At 36.8% G+C, this 18,116-nt stretch overlaps 1 protein-coding gene across 7 annotated transcripts in view; it reads right to left on the bottom strand.

Annotated features, from left to right (window-relative positions):
- DNAH12 (dynein axonemal heavy chain 12) overlaps positions 1–18,116 on the bottom strand; it is a 210,157-nt gene that overhangs the window by 58,285 nt on the left and 133,756 nt on the right. For all 7 annotated transcript variants that reach the window (XR_008297110.1, XM_053219197.1, XM_053219193.1 and 4 more), the window contains 10 exons: positions 14,957–15,090; positions 12,989–13,151; positions 12,170–12,250; positions 11,384–11,564; positions 10,001–10,128; positions 7,855–7,944; positions 7,122–7,262; positions 5,004–5,245; positions 3,808–3,955; positions 3,117–3,262 (listed from right to left, as the gene is read on the bottom strand). Coding sequence is in view for 6 of the 7 variants with exons in the window: in XM_053219197.1 (XP_053075172.1) it covers positions 3,117–3,262; positions 3,808–3,955; positions 5,004–5,245; positions 7,122–7,262; positions 7,855–7,944; positions 10,001–10,128; positions 11,384–11,564; positions 12,170–12,250; positions 12,989–13,151; positions 14,957–15,090 (1,454 nt within the window). In the remaining variant the exon portion in view is untranslated. The remainder of the gene's footprint in view (positions 1–3,116; positions 3,263–3,807; positions 3,956–5,003; positions 5,246–7,121; positions 7,263–7,854; positions 7,945–10,000; positions 10,129–11,383; positions 11,565–12,169; positions 12,251–12,988; positions 13,152–14,956; positions 15,091–18,116) is intronic.

Below are 18,116 nucleotides of genomic sequence, written 5' to 3'. Positions count from 1 at the left end.
GCCCCATAACAACCCAACATGGTACACAAAAGAACAGCAATCCAGGGAAAAAGCAAAAATGTAGAGGCACACTTTCTGTGTCATGGGCATTCATGAACAGATGAAAGCTGAAGACAAAACTAACACAGATTAAAAACACTCCAGAACTCTAACCCTCATTCTAAGCATCGACCCATGGCTAGATTAATTTAAAGTTTTTGGTCTTCTGAACTTTATCTGAGCAACAAAACCCAAACCCAGCGCAACTCATGATTAGGCTGACTCAAATCTCTGTACTAATGTCATGATAGAAAAAGAGGAATGCTCATTTCCAGTAGTTAATACTGTTTAGCTCAGTCCCCATTGTTGGACCCATGATATCTGGCATTCAAGCAAATATTATGAGATACTTAAATAAGCAAGGAAAAAAATGTCTAAACATTCTCAGGAGACAAAGAAATTAACAGAAACAGACTCACAGAGGACATAAATGTTGGAAATATTAGACAAGAAATTTAACAATAACTGTGATTAAAATGTAAAAGAGTTACTGGAAAAGGTGGATAACATGCCTAAAGAGAAGATCTTCATCAGAGAGATGAAATTATAAGAAAGAGTCAAATGGAAACACTAGAAATAAAAAAATATGATGTCAAATCTAAATATTTCCTTTCATGGGCTGTATGTAGTGGACTCAGCAGAACCAGACAGTTTTATAGAAGTTACCTAGACTGAAACTCAAAAAGGAAGAAGTGGCTAAAACCAAAACAGAGCATCCCATAGCTTTGGGACAATATCAAAAGACTTACAAACATAAGTAATCCCAGAGATAAGAGAGAGAGAAAATGAAATAGATCTGAGAAACTCAGAGAACTTCAGAAAGAATACCAAGATGAACTCTCTCTCTCTCTCTCTCTCTCTCTCTCTCTCTCTCTCTCTCTCTCTCGATGCAGGAAAAAAGCCTCTGTGGCCACTTATGTTGGTGACATCAAGGGTGACAGCCATAGATGACTATACTGGGCTCAAGTGGCAAGAAGCAAAGTCTGAGCTATGAGGAAGGACATTAATCCTTTAAAAGTACCCAATCCATGACCAGCTATTCTGCAAATAACAGATAAAAAGGGTAACTCCATTAGAAAATTACTTTATTAGAAAAGTCAACTTTCTGCCAGAAAATGACAGATTGTTTTCCTCAATTTACATACAACCCTGAAATCTCTAGTTTCCTTGAATTTCAATTAAGACATAGATATACCAACAGCATTTTCTGAATTACAATTTAAAAAATCTGAATAACCACCCATGCATTGAAAACAGTTCTAAAACAGAACTATAAAGACTTGGGGTCTAATATTCTGTTAAGTAGAATTTTCCCTGCTCTGCCAGAGAACACATGTTTTTAATAACTATACTTTCTCAGATTATAATACATTTACTAATTTGTCTAGAAGTTTCAACCTAAGGATGTTCATGCTCAAGTAAACTTTGAGTGGATAAACACCAAAAAAATGATCACTCACATCCTTATTTTGTTAAAATGATACTGTCAACGTAAAGGAGACTTAGATGTCTTGAAGTATCTAGTAGGGTTTCCAAAGAATATAACAAACAGTAACTCAGACTTTCACAATGTAAGATTTCCTTATATATATACCTCATATTCCACAAGATGACTGAAATTTCCCTTACAGTTTTAAAGGTAGTAAATGTGATATCCTGTCCCACATTTCACTTAACATAGTAATCAAGAACAAGGATTTGGAAGTTAAATTGTCTGGGTTAAAATTCTGGCTCCACCATTTATTAGTTCAGTTATCTTACTAAATTCCAAAATATTAAATCACTCTGGGCCTCAATTTCTCATCTGTAAGATGGAATAATAATAATGTCAATTCATAGGAATTTGTGAGAATACAGGACACTTACAGCAATACCTCATGAATATAAGAGCTCAACAGTATTTATCACAGTATGTTTGAGATATAGTCCCATGAAAAGACTAAAAATGAGATGATAACATGAACAAATAATCATTTATAGGAAATGAATTCTCAGATATGAATTCTTGTTCAAGTTTTTCAAAGTGAGATAAATAAAAGGATAATAAAACCATTTGAAAAGTTGATATAGTTATTACACTATCAATGATAGCAATTGAAAAAAGATATCCATGAAGTGGCACAAATTATCAAGTTATAGTATCTTAAAAACAGGTAGAAATACCCAGTAAAAATAAATACATTTAATAGCCAAAACTCCAAAGAGCCGAGGTGTCCATCAACAGGAGAATGCATGGTGATATAGTCATATGATGGAATATTACTCAGCAACAACAAAAAAAATAGGAATGTTATGCTTTGTGGAAGAAGCCTTACACAAGAGTACCTACAGTATGTTCTGTTTATATGAAGTTCTAGAACAGGCAAAACTAGCCTGTGGTGGAAGATAATCAGAATAATTTCCTACTGTGGGGTGAGAGTAGAGATTTACTGGGAAGGGACATAAGAGAACTTCCTGGATGTTAGTCATGTCCTGTATCTGTACCAAGTGTACATTTTTGTTGGAACTCATTGAATGGTATACTTAAGTCTTGTGTATTCCATTGTACATAAATTTTACCTCAAAAAAAATGGGGGACCTGGGTGGCTCAGTCGGTTAAGTGTCTTACTCTTGATTTCGGCTCAGGTCATGATCTCACAATTGTGGGATCGAACCCTGCATTGGGTTCTGCACTGAACTCCACATGGAGCCTGCTTGGAATTCTCTCTCTCCCTCTCTCTCTGTTCCTCCCCCACTCTCTCTGTTTCTCTCTTTCTCAAAATAAATAAACATTAAAAAAAAAAGAAAGAAAAACAAACAAAAACAACTTAAGTTAATGATATGCATGCTGAAGCATTCGGGGTGGGGGGGAGTATAACCTTATCTGCAACTTATGTTGAAAGGTAGAAACAGGATGAGTTGGAGGATGGATGGAGCGATGGATAAACATGTGATAAAGCAGCAAGAATAATAAACTGTCAATTGTAGAATCTAGGAGGTGGCAGTTATGTAGGTACTTACTTTAAAATCTTGTCAACTTTTCTCCATGTTTAATTACTTTCAAATAAAATCATTGAAAAATACTTTATGCTCCTTACCAACGCCTGGAGTTATTAACAATCACTCCATTATCTATTGAGAAAGTATCTGTTGGCAGTCCAGCTATGTTCCAGGCTCTAATTTTTACTGGATCACCCAGAGTCTTACTCAATGAGAACTCCTCTGAACATGGAATTCTTTTCTTCTGTAAGAAATAAACAAATATCTAATGTTTCCCTTATTCTTGTTGGTTGAAATATTTTTAAAATTATTGATTTGTCGGGGCACCTGGGTGGCTCAGTCGGTTAAGCGTCCGACTTCAGCTCAGGTCACGATCTTGCAGTCCGTGAGTTCGAGCCCCGCGTCGAGCTCTGGGCTGATGGCTCAGAGCCTGGAGCCTGCTTCCGATTCTGTGTCTCCCTTTCTCTCTCTGCCCCTCCCCCGTTCATGCTCTGTCTCTCTCTGTCTCAAAAATAAACTTAAAAAAAAAAAGCTGCTGAGGATTCAACTCAGTTTAAAAAAAAATTATTGATTTGTCATTAGATATTATTTAATGACTCTAAAAAATAGAAAAAGCTGCAAGTTGGACAATGAAAGCATTTTACTGATCTAACAAGAAGCAAAGAACAAGACCCCATACTTCCAGCTATTTCTTCCCTTCTTCATTTTCATTACCATCTTTTTCTCCACAATACCCCAACACATACTTTGCATGTTCAAAAAGAAACTCATGAAATATGAAAGCACTACCTTGCACAACATACTCCAATCTTCTGTACATGTTTGTCGAAAGCCAGAAGTGAAAGCACCAAGATAGGCTATTACTCCTGCTGATACTAAGACGTCACCAGTCAAATTTTCATATATCACCTGAAGGTCATCTGCAGCTTGAGACCATCTGTGAGATCAACCAAAGGCAAAACAGCCTTACTATAGAGAATGATGGAAGACAGCATTTGAAAGGGTAAGGGGCTTCTAGTCCAAACTCTATAACAAAAAGTCATGAAATGTTGGACTTTTGCTTATCTCTACAAAATGAGGAGGCTAGGTCCCTTCTAGTCCTGACAATGCTATAATCCATATCTATGCAATATGAATGACAATCCACCTTTCATTATTAGATTATTAGGCATTTCCTGCAGAACTTGACCCTTCAGAATAAACAACAACAAAAATAAAAACAGGCCAGCATTTTGTCTAATAATTTTCTCTGGGATGATTTGGTCTAGAAGCCCTGTTATTTGTTTCAGTATTTATTGTTAGTCTGTAAAACACAAAAACATTTGTAATTCATTACCAAAAAACACATTTAAGTTGTATATTATTGTTTAGGTATACTATTGTTTAAGTGGCATACTATTGTTAAGGTTGTTTTTCTTTTCCATTTAATGAAGCTTTACAGTAAAAAAGTGCATTTCAAAACCACCTAATCTGCACTACAAAATACTGTCAAAGGCCTATCTATTACCTTATCACGCTATTCATTCAACATATAGAATTAATAAGTGAGATAGTTGGCTGGTCAGTACGAATAAATAGATTAGAATAAAGCTAACTGGTTTAGTTAGATCAATCCAGTTATATCTTCTTTGAAATAAATTTCAAGAAAGTGAGCCATATGTCTACTACAAACATTATAATAAAGTTTGAACACACATAAGATCGGAAAAAAATTATATAATGATGACCCACATACTCACCACTTAGATTAAAAGTGATCATTTGCCTTATTTTGCTAATTAAGAAAAAAAGCATTTAGAAAGAAGTTGCAAACACCATCCTTGACATTAATATATTGTTTGGAGAAGCCTGGCCAAGTGCCTTGTAGCATGCCCCACATTCTAAACCAGCCATTTACAAATCAGTAATCATAATAAATACCCAAAGAAAGTAACATATACATGCCTGACTTTCTAAAATACTGTTCAAGTGAGCAGAAATCTGACCTTGATTTTTCTCCACCCAGTCCTCCAATTAGTTTTGAGGCTCTTTCTAGTTTCTTAGCGCAGAGTTCCACCTGATCTTCTAAACGAGCCTTTTCCTCAGTTTTCTCGATAAATGTTCTTTGTAAATTTTCCACGTGATGTTCTACTTCTGCCAGTTCTTCTCTCTTCTGATTCAAAAGCTCCATGGTCTCAGCTAGGGACTTCTGAGCTTCTGCTAAGCGGGCTTTCTTAGGAGCTACTACCTGTTTGGGAACAATGTATGTAGCCACGATGTGTGCTATGTAAAACAGACACCTAAATAACCCTTTACAGATACTATGGGTTAAAAGTTGATTAATTATTATTAGAAATACATTTGTTACTTATAATAATAAATTATGCAAAATAAGCATTTTGCCTTAAATCTTATGTATTTTTTACCCCAATAAAGTAAAATATATTTATATGTCATATAAAACATATAAATCATTCTGGACTAGCAAATGATCATCTATAAAATAGATGAATTATTCTGGACCAACAATATGTTAGAATATGTAGCGAAACCAGTACAATATGTAGCAAAATGTCTCAAAAGAATGAGAAGTTGCCATTCAACTGTTGCCAAAAACACAGGAAAACACATGTAACGGAGATTACAAATATTTAAAATATATGAATATGCCTGTGTGTGTGTGTGTGTGGCATTTTCAAGTCTGCAGTCTTTTTCCCAGTTGGCTGAGGCATACATTTGCCTTGGAGGGATTAAGACTATGATAACAGGTACAAAGAGAAAGAAAGCCTTGATGTTCAGTTTCACTACCAAAACAAACTTTTCCTCAACAAGTCTTGAAAAGCCACACTTTATTGAGAGAAAGGGGATTTTCTAAAGTTCTTATCCTATTATGCTCATTAGTATATCAAGAATGGGGTTTGGCCAACTTGATTCTGGAGTGTATTTTAAACCATGGGGAAAAAGAATTTAGAAGATGACCAAAAAGACTATATGCCAGTTTGAAAGAAGGAAGTTCTGTATCTTCTGGTTCATTGCCATGAACAAAGCTGATGGCAAAGAGGGAGGGAGGAGGCAGGGATCAGACACCAAATGTCCTGTTTTCTCTCCTTTGGGCTGAAATCCTGGAATGTGTTAAATAAATAGAGAGAAAGCAGGCAGCTCCACTTTCTACTTTTGACTTCAGAGGAGACCTTCCTGAATATCTCCCTCCAACCCTTCCCTAACAACATGGGACAGCTGCATCAGAACTGAAATGGCAGTGTAGTGTAAATGCCTTGGCTTCTCTGCCTTATTCCACATGCCTTGGGAGATGTGTGGAGATGAGCTAGGTTGAGAGCTCAAAATTTGCAATGGGGACCTCTCCCCACGATGCTCAATGAAGAATATCCCAGATAAAACTAATTTCTTTTCCTTTGACAAGTCTACTCCCCTGAAACGAACAATCAAAATCCCTACCTCTCCACAGGCACATGTATCTTATTAGGAGTATGTTTCCAAATTGTGACAGCCTGATCATTTATTCTATACTCTGAGGTTATTCTAAACACTTGCTACCATGTATTTTTCTCTGACATTTTATTTGTATTTCCTGCTTCCCTCAGTAGAATTCTGCCAGCTACAGAGGGCAAGGCCAGTGTTTCCCTGGCCCTTTGCTAGCCAAAGTTACAAAGTGCTTTTAACCATTCTCCATAAAAGTTTCCCTATCAATGCATGCCATTGCTTCAGGGCAACTTTCCATGCTCTACCTCTTAACTTTACTGGACCTTCCTACTTTTGACCCCTTGAATCAGCTTTTTAATCTGCCACTTTGCCCTTGATGTTTTGTTTTCTTTGCTCCTGAAACTCTAATTCTTTTATACCCTAAGTCTCTATAGCTATAGGTCAGTCTGGCCAATTCACCCCTGTTCCCACAGTGCTACCACTCACACTAGCCCTGGCAAGGTTATGTCACACACAAGTATTCTCTTCATCTACTAGGTACTTAACATCTGGCGTTTGTGCTGTAGCAAGACAAATTCTTGCTGGTATCATTTCTAGAAATTTCTTAACTTGTCAATATAGGCATAGATTTTAATTTCTGGGAATATTTCAAGACAAAACGAATGTACTGATCCTCAAAATACCTTTGCAACTCTGTCATACACTTCCATAGCCATGATCCACTTACACAGACCCTCAGCAGCAGAAGAAGCTTTCGCAATCTTAGAAGGGTCAAATTCAGGGTTTGTTAGGTACTCGCCACGTATCTTCTGCATAACAGTCACCTATACAGCAAGCATTTAGATCTTAAAATTTCAACATGTATCATACAATCATAAGATGAAAAAATAATCATGCACAGCAAAAAGTTGTGTAAGAAAGTTATGTTGTCTTTAAAAACCAAGGTCAAGTATTGTAGCAGAAACACAAGTCATATTTGTGAGCAAAATATGCAAGATTGTAGACATCGAGGCAAGATGTTTCCTCTAAAAAAAATTAAGAATTTTGGAGATTGGAAAGATATATGGAAAAAGGAGAAAAGAATAATTAGACATAAATAAATACAAGTTTGGATGGAAAAGTGCACTATACTTTTTTATCTCACATACACTTGTGTTTCAGATTTATTAAACTATTCTAAGAAGACAGAGACTTGTTTCATGTTAATAATACACTAAAATAGTAACTTATTAAATGACTTTCAATGGTCTGAAGCAGCAGTTTTATTCAATATGAGAATTCATAAGAAAGTCAATAATTCCTTCATTCTTTTAATCTTAAATATGGACCATCCTCTTATGTTTTATATAACATTGCATAATGTTAAAGATCTTATACGTCTTGGCAAAGTTATACAAAAAAATCAATGAAACTCACTGGAATGTTGTCCTTGTCATATTCTCTCAACTCTCTTAAGAAATTCATATCTCCCAGAAGCTTTTTGCTAGGTCCCCAATAATCTAATATCTATAAATAAAATTTATGGAAACGTATTAAATGTACGATTAAAGATGCTCAATATAAATTTTCTTCTTGAAGTTTAAGCTGTATTATCCAGAGAAACCATACACTTTCAAAATATCAACTTACATCTCTTTGGAAATAAAGAGACTCCTCTCTCCAAGAACATATTGAACATATTAAACATTTAAAATATGAACATGTATTTATACATTGAATTTATTATAAAAAAGTAAACATTGAAAGGGCAAATGATGCAATTATTTCTCTTTAGGAAATGTAAGAAAAGCAACTAGCATAAACACCATCAGAATTTCATATAAGAAAATGTATTTTTATTATTTCCAGTTTTGTTTTCCTTTACTCTTGATTCTTTCAAACCAGAAAAGTAGTGCTATTGATTGACAATTGTGTCCTCCCCCATCAAAATTCGTATGTTGAAACGTAATCCCCAGTGTGATGGTATTTGGAGGTGGGATTGTGAGGAGGTGATTAGGTCACGAATGGGGTTAGTGTCCTTATAAAAGATTCCTCAGAGAGCTCCCTCCTACTTCTGCCATGTGAAAAGCAAACCATCTATAAAGCAGAAAGTGGGCCTTCCACCAGACACTGAATCTACTGGAGCCTTGGTCTCAGAATTCCCAGCCTCCAGAACTATGAGAAATAAATATAAGCCACCCCAGTGTATGGTAATTTGTAATAGCAGCCCAAATGGACTAAGACAGGTAGCAAACATTTTTCTTCTAGATGACTGCCTCACCCACCTAGGCTCCCCAAGTGAGATAAAGAAGAGTAAGAAGAAAAAGATTACACATCACTCCGCCAGTTCTAGGATAAAGCACATAGTACTTGTGCTGGCAAAGCGGTTAAGTAAGTAGCTCACCATCCTTTTTCCTAATTCCAGAATCCTGATAGGTAGGGTTGTAAGTGTGTATATAAATGAGAATAACTTGGTAAAGTAAGAAGCTATTTATTTTCTCTTATGCATGTACACACACATCCCAATTCCCCAATTCAGGAATTGAAACCTAGGTACTATAAATAAGCCTGAAAAGAAAATAAGTCCATAGATTTAGTTTAGGATGGATGTTATGTCTTCCTTTTTAAGGGCTATAACCTTGACTAATAATCATAATAACAACAGCTAACATATGGGGTGCCTGGGTGGCTCAGTCGGTTAAGTGTCTGACTTCGGCTCAGGTCATGATCTCACAGTCCGTGAGGTCAAGCCCCACGTCGGGCTCTGTGCTGACCGCTCAGAGCCTGGAGCCTGCTTCAGATTCTGTGTCTTCCTCTCTCTCTGCCCCTCTCCCACTCATACTCTCTCAAAAATAAAAACATTAAAAAAAAAACAGCTAACATCTATTGCAAACTTATTGTTTATAAGGCTTTATACATAAGAACTTTATATGTATTATCTATATGTATAATCTATATGTATCTACCTGTATGTATAATCTTTATGTATCTACCTATATGTATAATCTGTATGTATCTATCCATATGTGTAATCTAATCCTCACATTAACTTTGTGCAGCAGGTACTATAATAATTATGTACTATAATAATTCCACAAAGGTTGATTAAGTATCTTGCCCAAGGTCACATGGCTGGCAGGACAGGATTTTTGAATACAGACATTCTGGTTGTAGAACACATGCTTTGAACAACTTCACTATATTGCTTAACTCAGCAGAATTTTTTGAATGCTCTGAAATAACACCTATGTGGTTATAGAGAAAGTTCCTGAGAATCTTAGCTGGAAACATCTCACAAACCTCAGTGTTTATTTAATCCTACCCTGTGATAGCAGGTAACACTGCACAGGCAGAAAAAGAAACAGAAGCAATTGGAAGCACATTTTACTGAGGCTGTACTGCCTTCGCTTTACCCTGGAATACATGCAGATAGTGTTTTCCATACTTTCTTCTGAATCTGTCCAATCTGGAAAACGAGGTTTCTTTCCTGAACTGGACACTGTTGACATTTAATTTGATAATAGTTACTGCAAGGTGTTATGTATAATCATGAATATGATTTAGATTTGTGTCTAGTTATTACCTTGCCTCCAGTTCCTGAAGGATCTGAAATTTTTTCTGGTTTTATATCTTTCATGACACAGATAGCAGCCATAACTAATTTAACACCAGATGGAGGATTCTTCATTGATTTCACAATTGTAATGTCAGCTGGCTAAATTGAAAGAGAACAGAGTACCCTCAGAGTACTTTATTTTTAAGTAATGAGAATTTAAAAAAATAATGTTGGAGAATAACATCAATTATGTTGGAAATTAATTGATTTACCGTAATTTCCAACAATTATGTTAGAACATAGCATTGATTTTCATTTGAAATTATAACTGGTTTTGGCTTTGCATAATTATAAAATAATTAATAAAAGAGAATTTAAATTCAGCACAGATTAAGACCAATGGTTCTCAAATGTTTGGGAGTTCATAGATCCTCATGAGAATATTGACACCTATGAAGCCTCCAGAAATATTTTTGCACGTATACAAAAAATTTGCATACAATCATATAACAAGCCCATACACTGAGCCCAGGTTAAGAACACTAAGTTAGATAAAGACTTAATTCTATATTTACTTATATATTAGTTTTACCAAAAAACTGAAGTAGAGGTAGACCCTAATTTAAACTTATTTTCTAAAAAGACATATATTGTTATGACAGACACAATCGATCCACATACATATCATCCATTCCAATATCCTTCTGACATTCTTTGCAATTGCTGGAAAGCTAACAACTATATATGTATCTTAGTTTCTCATAAACTGGAGCTGTGGGTGGTCATTGGGTTCCGCCATAGATCACCTGAATGATACCAGAGTTCTGACTAAATAAACAGGGAGATGGGCAGGGTGTGAGGCACCTCGTTTGCTGATAGAGATTACAGTGGAGGCTCTGGAGGGTGGCTCTGTAGGCTTCTGACTCAGAGGGATCGTTCCTCTGGTAGGCCATTTCAGTTTGTCTTTGGGAGTCATTCCTGGCAATTCAGCCTTGGATCTCTTTCTTCAGCTCTTCCAACACTTGTGTAATCCATTTACAGAATTCTCTAAGGAATCCTTTAAGGAATCCCTGTCTGCTTGTATTAAATAGAGACAGTTCTCTACCCTGCAAATGCAACCTAACTCATATAGCCTGATACCAGGAACAGTACAAGGCCACAGACTCTCAGTGAAAAGGGAACCTAATATCAATGATATTAATCGGCGAGGTTTGAAGGCATCATGAATCCTCTGAGTTTCAGAGGATGGAGTGCTAAGAGTCCTTGGCACACAGTGATAAACAGTTACTTAAATTAATGCTCGTGGTCATCTAGAGTGAAGTGCCACCCAGCGGAACAGAGCCACACCTAATGAAACAGGGACCTGTGACCTAGTTTGTCGATGAAACGCAAGGTAGTGAATTCAAACACTTGCCTTGAGTGTATCCAGGGCAGACAGGGCTGCTTCCAAGGCTGGAATTGCCTCAGCCAGGTCACTCTCACACTCATTTTTCAGAGCTTGGGCTTCCTCAGCCTTGCCACTGGCTATCTCTTCATCTAATTTCACAAACTTTCTTTTTGCTTCCACTTGTGCAGACTCTATCTCGATAATCTAAAGAAAGAAAAAAACAAACAAAGACAATTCCTCCAATATCCTATTGCTTTCTCCTTCCTAAAGGCAAAAGAATGTTTGGAGATTAGGGAATTCAACATATCATGCTGAAGGGCAGGAGGTCCCAGGATAGAATGAGGAGAAATGCGAATACATGGGACCTAACGGAATAATGGGCTTCCCGCTTCCTTTCAAAATCAACAGAACTCATGTGGGACTCCGGAAGATAGCCAGGCAGTAGAAAAGGGTAAGGCCCCTAAGATCTAGTGGTGTAGTGGCAAAAAATTAAGGCATAATTTTCAAGGCTAATTTTACACATTTCAATTGTCGTCTGACATCAATTTTTAAAAACTCACGATAGGGACACCTGGGTGGCTTCGTCGGTTAAGTGTCTGACTTCAGCTCAGGTCATGATCTCACGGTTCGTGGGTTCGAGTCCTGCATTGGGCTCTGTGCTGACAGCTCAGGGTCTGGAGCCTGCTTCAGATTCTGAGTCTCCCTCCCTCTCTGCTCCTCCCCTGCTCGTGCTCTGTCTCTGTCTCTCTCTCTCAAAAAAACATAAACATTAAAAATAAATAAAAAATTAAAAACTCAGGATACTCTACCTGCATCATATGTGCATTTTCAATTTTAGCTTCTTCCAATTTGGGCTGTAATTGAACAAGCTCCATTTTCATTTCTCCAACCTAAACAGACAATTTGTCATTAAGTTTTCATAGCTACAAGAGCTACGGAAGCTAACCACAAAAAATTGAAACATAAAGCGTATCATACAGCATTAGGGCCAGTGAACCTTAACTTTTTCCCTCACTTATTTATATGATAAACAAAGCCATGCCAGTTTTCTTCACAAGAGACTTTATCTTCCTCACGTATATGACAGAGCTGTGAGAGGATGCGGTTGTCATGGAATAAATGCAGATAGAAAAAAGGTGGCAGGGTGGAGTGTCCCTATTATATGATGCATGGTATACAGTGCATATGAATCACCCAAGCCTGTATTGCTTACAGTGAACTAATGCTAGTAAGTATTACTAGCACTTGACTTATTTAAAAAAATCGTATATTTAATAAAACCTTATATTACAATAAAAAAAGGAAACTCAGACTTCCTGTATTCTCTCCAAATGCCAAAAAATTAAGAATAAAACAGGACTATTTAAGTCTGTATTTGAGTCTGGGAAACTTAGTGAATTTCTCTAAAACTGACTTTAACTCGTTTGTAAAATGAGGATCATTAGTGTCTACCTCACTGAGTGGTTATGAGGAATAACTGAAGGAATGTGTGTGAGGCACATAACACAATGCCTGGCACATAATGTATTCTTGATAAATTGTAACTCTTCGTTATTTATGATTTCTTATATTTCCCAATGAAAAATTATAATTATATATTACCGTTGTGAGCAGCTCATCAAATTTACCTGAGACTCGGCAAAAGCTAATTTGTCAAGCCCATTCACATATCTCTGTTTTGCTTCCATGACAGCTTGTCGCCTCTTAGTCAAAAGCTGTCGAAATGAGGCAATAAGTTCGAGGTAAGAAGTAGCAGTAACATAGTTATGCCGTCCTAACTGCTGCAAGAACCTAAGAGAGACAGATAACATATCTTACTCCAAAGTAATGAGTTGCACAGAGTAAGAAGTGCATTCAACAAAGCATCAACAACAAACCTATAAGAATAAAGGTTAATTTCATTCAGAAGCTGCTGAGTTCTTAAACTTTATAACATTCTAAGAATTCTCCACATAAGCATGCCCTGATTTCTTATCTGCAAAATATCAAATAGCAATGAAGTATTTAAAAAGCACAAATCACCAAAGATGGGTATCAAAGGTGAGCAAGAACAAGAAAGATACAGGCCTTTTTATATGTGTCATAAGCTAGGAGGAACTAGCACTGTAAGGGACTCAAGATACTGTGTAAGGTAGGGAAGTGTCGTAGGGAGAGGTGTTGCAGATAGGATAGCAAGGACGAGTCCCCATTCCTTGCACAAAGTGTTGTCGCTTTGGCTGAGTGGAGTATGGCCAGAAGCGTAAAACTACTACACATAACACATGGAAACAATGGAAGCAACATTGTTTCATGGCAAGTACACAGAGTAGAGCCCACTGCTTGGTGCACCCGTCCAATCCAACTATGCCACGAGGCTGTATGATTCTGGATAGGCAATACACTATGAGCGCTTGGCTTTACATACTTTTGAAATGAGGGTGTCAGAGATGAACAGAGATGAAATAGATACTTCTGAGTTATCCACAGCCCACCACCCCTCTTCCCTTTTCTGAAAACTTCCATCCAGTGCTCCATCAGCAATGTTTGTTCTCTGAAACCTGCCACTTTAACCACAGCTGATTAGACTAGGGTTGGGCACTAGACACAAATGAGGCTTATCACATTTTGGGATAAATTTAGAACAGGGAGCTGGAAACAGCCAATATGCCTGCCTGTTGGTGGAATTGCAAGAAGTAAACTTGAGAATCAAGAGGCAGACAATTTCCTCCACATGCAAGGAGATGTAGAAAACTCAGTCTGCCAAATACATATGATCTCATTTATATATTTATATGTGGAACCTAAAGAAGAAGGAGAAGGAGGAAGAAGAGGAGGAGGAGGAGGAGGAGGAGGAGGAGGAGGAGAACTAGAACTCATAGACATGGAGAATAAACTAGTGGTTCCAGAGGCAGAGGGTAGGGGGTGGGGGAAATGGATGAATGTGGTCAAAAGATACAAACTTCCAATTACAAGGTTAATAAGTTCTGGGGATGTAATGTGCCCTATGGTAACTATGGTTAACAATACTGTATTATGTGTTTGAAACTTGCTAAGAGAGTAGATTTTAAAAGTTCTCATCACAAGAAAAAATTGAGAAGAATGTTAACTAAACTTATTGTAGTAATAATTTCACATTATATACATATATCAAATCATTAGGCTGTACCTGTTAAATTTATATAATGTTTTATCAATAATGTCAATAAAAGTGGAAAAAAGTCAAATAAATGCAAAAAAAAAAAAAAGAAAAAGAAGGAAAATACAATCTACAAAGAGAAAGAATCAGAAAAGGGAGGCAAAATAGGATGAGAAACAGAGAAAAGATATTTCTGGGTTTAGGATGACTTTCTAACTCTTGTTTCCAGTGTATCTGTGATCCAGCTGTATTCTTTTTCTTAAGCTTTGTGAGATACCCTTGTATCTTTATAATAAATTCTCCCCTTTTCCTTAAACCTAAATTAAGTAGTTTTCTATTCTATTGCAAGCTGAGATCTTAATTAAATGATCAGAAATGTTTAGAAGACATAGAAATCCTATTGAAATTTTGAGCTTTTCACAGAGAGAGACATGTTAAAATATAAGGCATTATTGTCATTTTAAAATTTATTAATATTAACCTTTCTGAAAGATCCATAATGGTAGTGTGAAAGTGTTTGCAGATTGGAACTATCTCTCGTCTTTCAACCTCAGTAAGCTCCAGTGTTTCTAAGAATTTCATAGCTACAAGTTCAAGGGCATCTTCAGGCCATGGCTAAAAATAAGAAAAAGAAAAACTTACGACATTTAAGATGGGTAGTCCCACTCCAACTATGTAAGTGTCTTCCTGGATGAAAAGAATTTGGGGTTAAGCAAATTAAAACTTTAATTGGAAAAATAGAATTAGGTGGACTGAGGTCACAACTAAATCTATGAAAGAGTTTATAATTAAAGAGCAAATATAAAGGAAGCATCAATGGTATTTTACATAACAAGAATACATTTCACTGCTTTCCTAACTCTTCCATTTGGACATCTAGTAGACATCCCAAAGTTGGCATGACAATGGCAGAGGCTGCTAGTTGCCCACCTAATACCTATCAGCTCTTTTTCCTAAGGACTCCAATTTTATTCTAGATGGCAATAGGCCCAGCTAAAAGACCACATTGCCTAGATTCCCCTGCAATTCAGAGCAGATTAAGGCATATAAGCAGTTGTTGGGTGGGAACCTCAGGAAAGGCTCTTTAAAGGGTTAGAGCTGGTATGTATCCCTTTTTAAAAAGGTTTTTATTTAAATTCCAATTAGTTAACATACAGTGCAACATTAGCTTCAGGCGTACAATGTAGTGATTTAACACTTCCATACAACACCCAGTGCTCATCACAAGTGCACCCCTTAATCCCCATCGCCTATTTCACCCATCCCCCCCCACCTCCCCTCTAATAACCATGTTTGTTCCCTATAATTAAGAGTCTGTTTCTTGGTTTGTCTCTTTTTTTTCCCCTGTGCTCATTTGTTTCTTAAATTTCATATGAATGAAATTTTATGGTATTTGTTTTTCTCTGTCTTATTTCACTTAGCATAATACTCTCCAGCTCCATCCATGTCATTGCAAATGGCAGATGTCATCCTTTTTGATGGCTGAGTAATATTCCATTGTATATATGTACCACAGCTTCTTTATCCAATCATCAGTCAATGGACACTTGGGCTGCTTCCATGCTTTGACTATTGTAGATAATGCTGCTATAAACATTGGGGTGCATGCACCCCTTCAAATCAGTATTTTTGTATCCTTTGGGAAAATACCTAGTAAGTACAATTACTGGATTATAGGGTAGTTCTATTTCTAACTTTTTGAGGAACCTCCATACTGTTTTCCAGAGTGGCTGCACTTGTTTGCATTCCCACCAACAGTGTAAGAGAGTTCCCCTTTATCCCCATCCTCACTAACGTCTGTTGTTTCCTGTGTTGTTAATTTTAGCCTTTCTGACAGGTGTAAAGTGTGTCAGTTTTGCCCTAACCTTCTATTATTCTATTTCTTTTCTGGGACACAGATGTGGAAGTTGGAGCTCCAGCAGCCACCTTAGACCATAAGATGAATTTGAGGGTAGAAACCACATGTTAAGGATAGTAAAGAAGAAAGAACCTTAGATTCTGATGACTTTGTCAAGCCATAAAAGCCCAGTCTTCTTACCTTCAGATTTTCTTCTATGGGAGAGAAAAACTTCATACATTTAGCTTGGGTTTCTGTTATTAGCAGTCCATCATAATTCCTGTTATGACATCCAGAGCTGAACTTTTGATTTTCTTCCCCCCAAATTTGCTTCTTCTCCAGCCTTCCCAGTCTCAGTGAAAGGATTCCTCTGCTTTTCCTGGAACATGCCACCTGTGTTCCTGCGTCTGAGCCTTGGGTCTTGCTATTCCCTCTGACTAGAACCCTCCTCACCTAGACCTTTGATGTGGTTCTCCGTCACATCTCTGCAGAAAGGCCAACTTATTAGGAAGGTCTTCCCAGAGCACTCATTGTAAAACACCACTCCTTTCCTCATTTCTCTCTTCCTGGTCCTGAATTTTCTTCTTAGCACTTAAAAGTACACAACGTAAATTTTTTTGTCCATTTGTTCATTGTCTGTTTCCCCTGACCACTAAAATGTAAAATCCATGGAAGGACTTTTTCTCCCTGCCATTATTCAGTACCTAAGACAGCACCTGTCAATAATGATTCCAAATATTATTCAATGAAATAATTTATGCTAAATGAGCAATTAATTTTTACTTGCTCATTAGAGTATTTTCCAAATTTCATTTAGATTCAACAAGATGCTTGTAATTATTTTCCTTTGTGTCAGACAATATTCATTTTAAGGTCAATTTTTCTCAGTGTCTGGCCCTCCATTCTAGTGAAATTCAAACTTTTTTGACCTAGTACACCATTAGTAAAAAAAGTTTTAAACACACACTGCCAGTATATGCAAGTTTACTAACAGATTGTATTCATGTTATACTAACAAATTTTTCAAAGAGGCTTCTAAAGATTGAGATCAGTGAATTTTTGTAAAATGCCAGAGTAAGTGAATGTCATAGGAGTCATACATCACTGAAAACATTACAAAGGTTTATCTTTGTGTTCTGGGTGCTTTTTTTTTTAATTATCCTGCTAATCATGAAAGTTTAATAACTATCTGTACTAGTTAGAATATTTATGGCCACAGTGACAGAAACCAGTCTTACTGTGTCTTCAGAGGGAATGTATCATTGTATACAATAAGAAGTCTAGAAGTAGAGTACTTCCAGAGCTGCTTAATTTAGAAGCTCAGTCATATCAAGGATCCAGTTCTTTCCAGCTTTTTGCTCTACCCTTCTCCATGTACTTTATTTTACCCTTGGGCTTGCCCCATCTTGGTGGCAAGAGGACTGTTGCAGCTATGGACATTACATCCTCAAACAACAAGTTTGAGAGACAGAAAAGGCCCTTTTCCTACCATGTAACACTTCTTATAGTGAAGAGTTATACTCTTCTTACACTAATCCCCAAAGCTTCCCAACAGACTTGAATTCAGGATCCATTGGCAAGGAGTAGGTCATGAATAGGCTCATGTATAAACCAATCAACAGTAGGAGGCATGAGAGCACCAAAAATGACTTGGACGAGCCAGAAATCAATCCCTGTGATACATGACTACATGGAGGGTGATTTTCCAGACAAAATCAGAATTCTATAGACAAGGATGGAGTGGGTAGAAAATGGCTACTGACAGGAAAACATCATGAGCTAATATTGCAAGGTATGATACGCC

The sequence above is a fragment of the Acinonyx jubatus genome, chromosome A2 (genome assembly GCF_027475565.1).
Source record: "Acinonyx jubatus isolate Ajub_Pintada_27869175 chromosome A2, VMU_Ajub_asm_v1.0, whole genome shotgun sequence".
NCBI classification, from domain to species: Eukaryota; Metazoa; Chordata; class Mammalia; order Carnivora; family Felidae; genus Acinonyx; species Acinonyx jubatus.
Note: the sequence above shows the minus strand (reverse complement) of the source record. Positions and strands in the feature narration are given on the sequence as shown.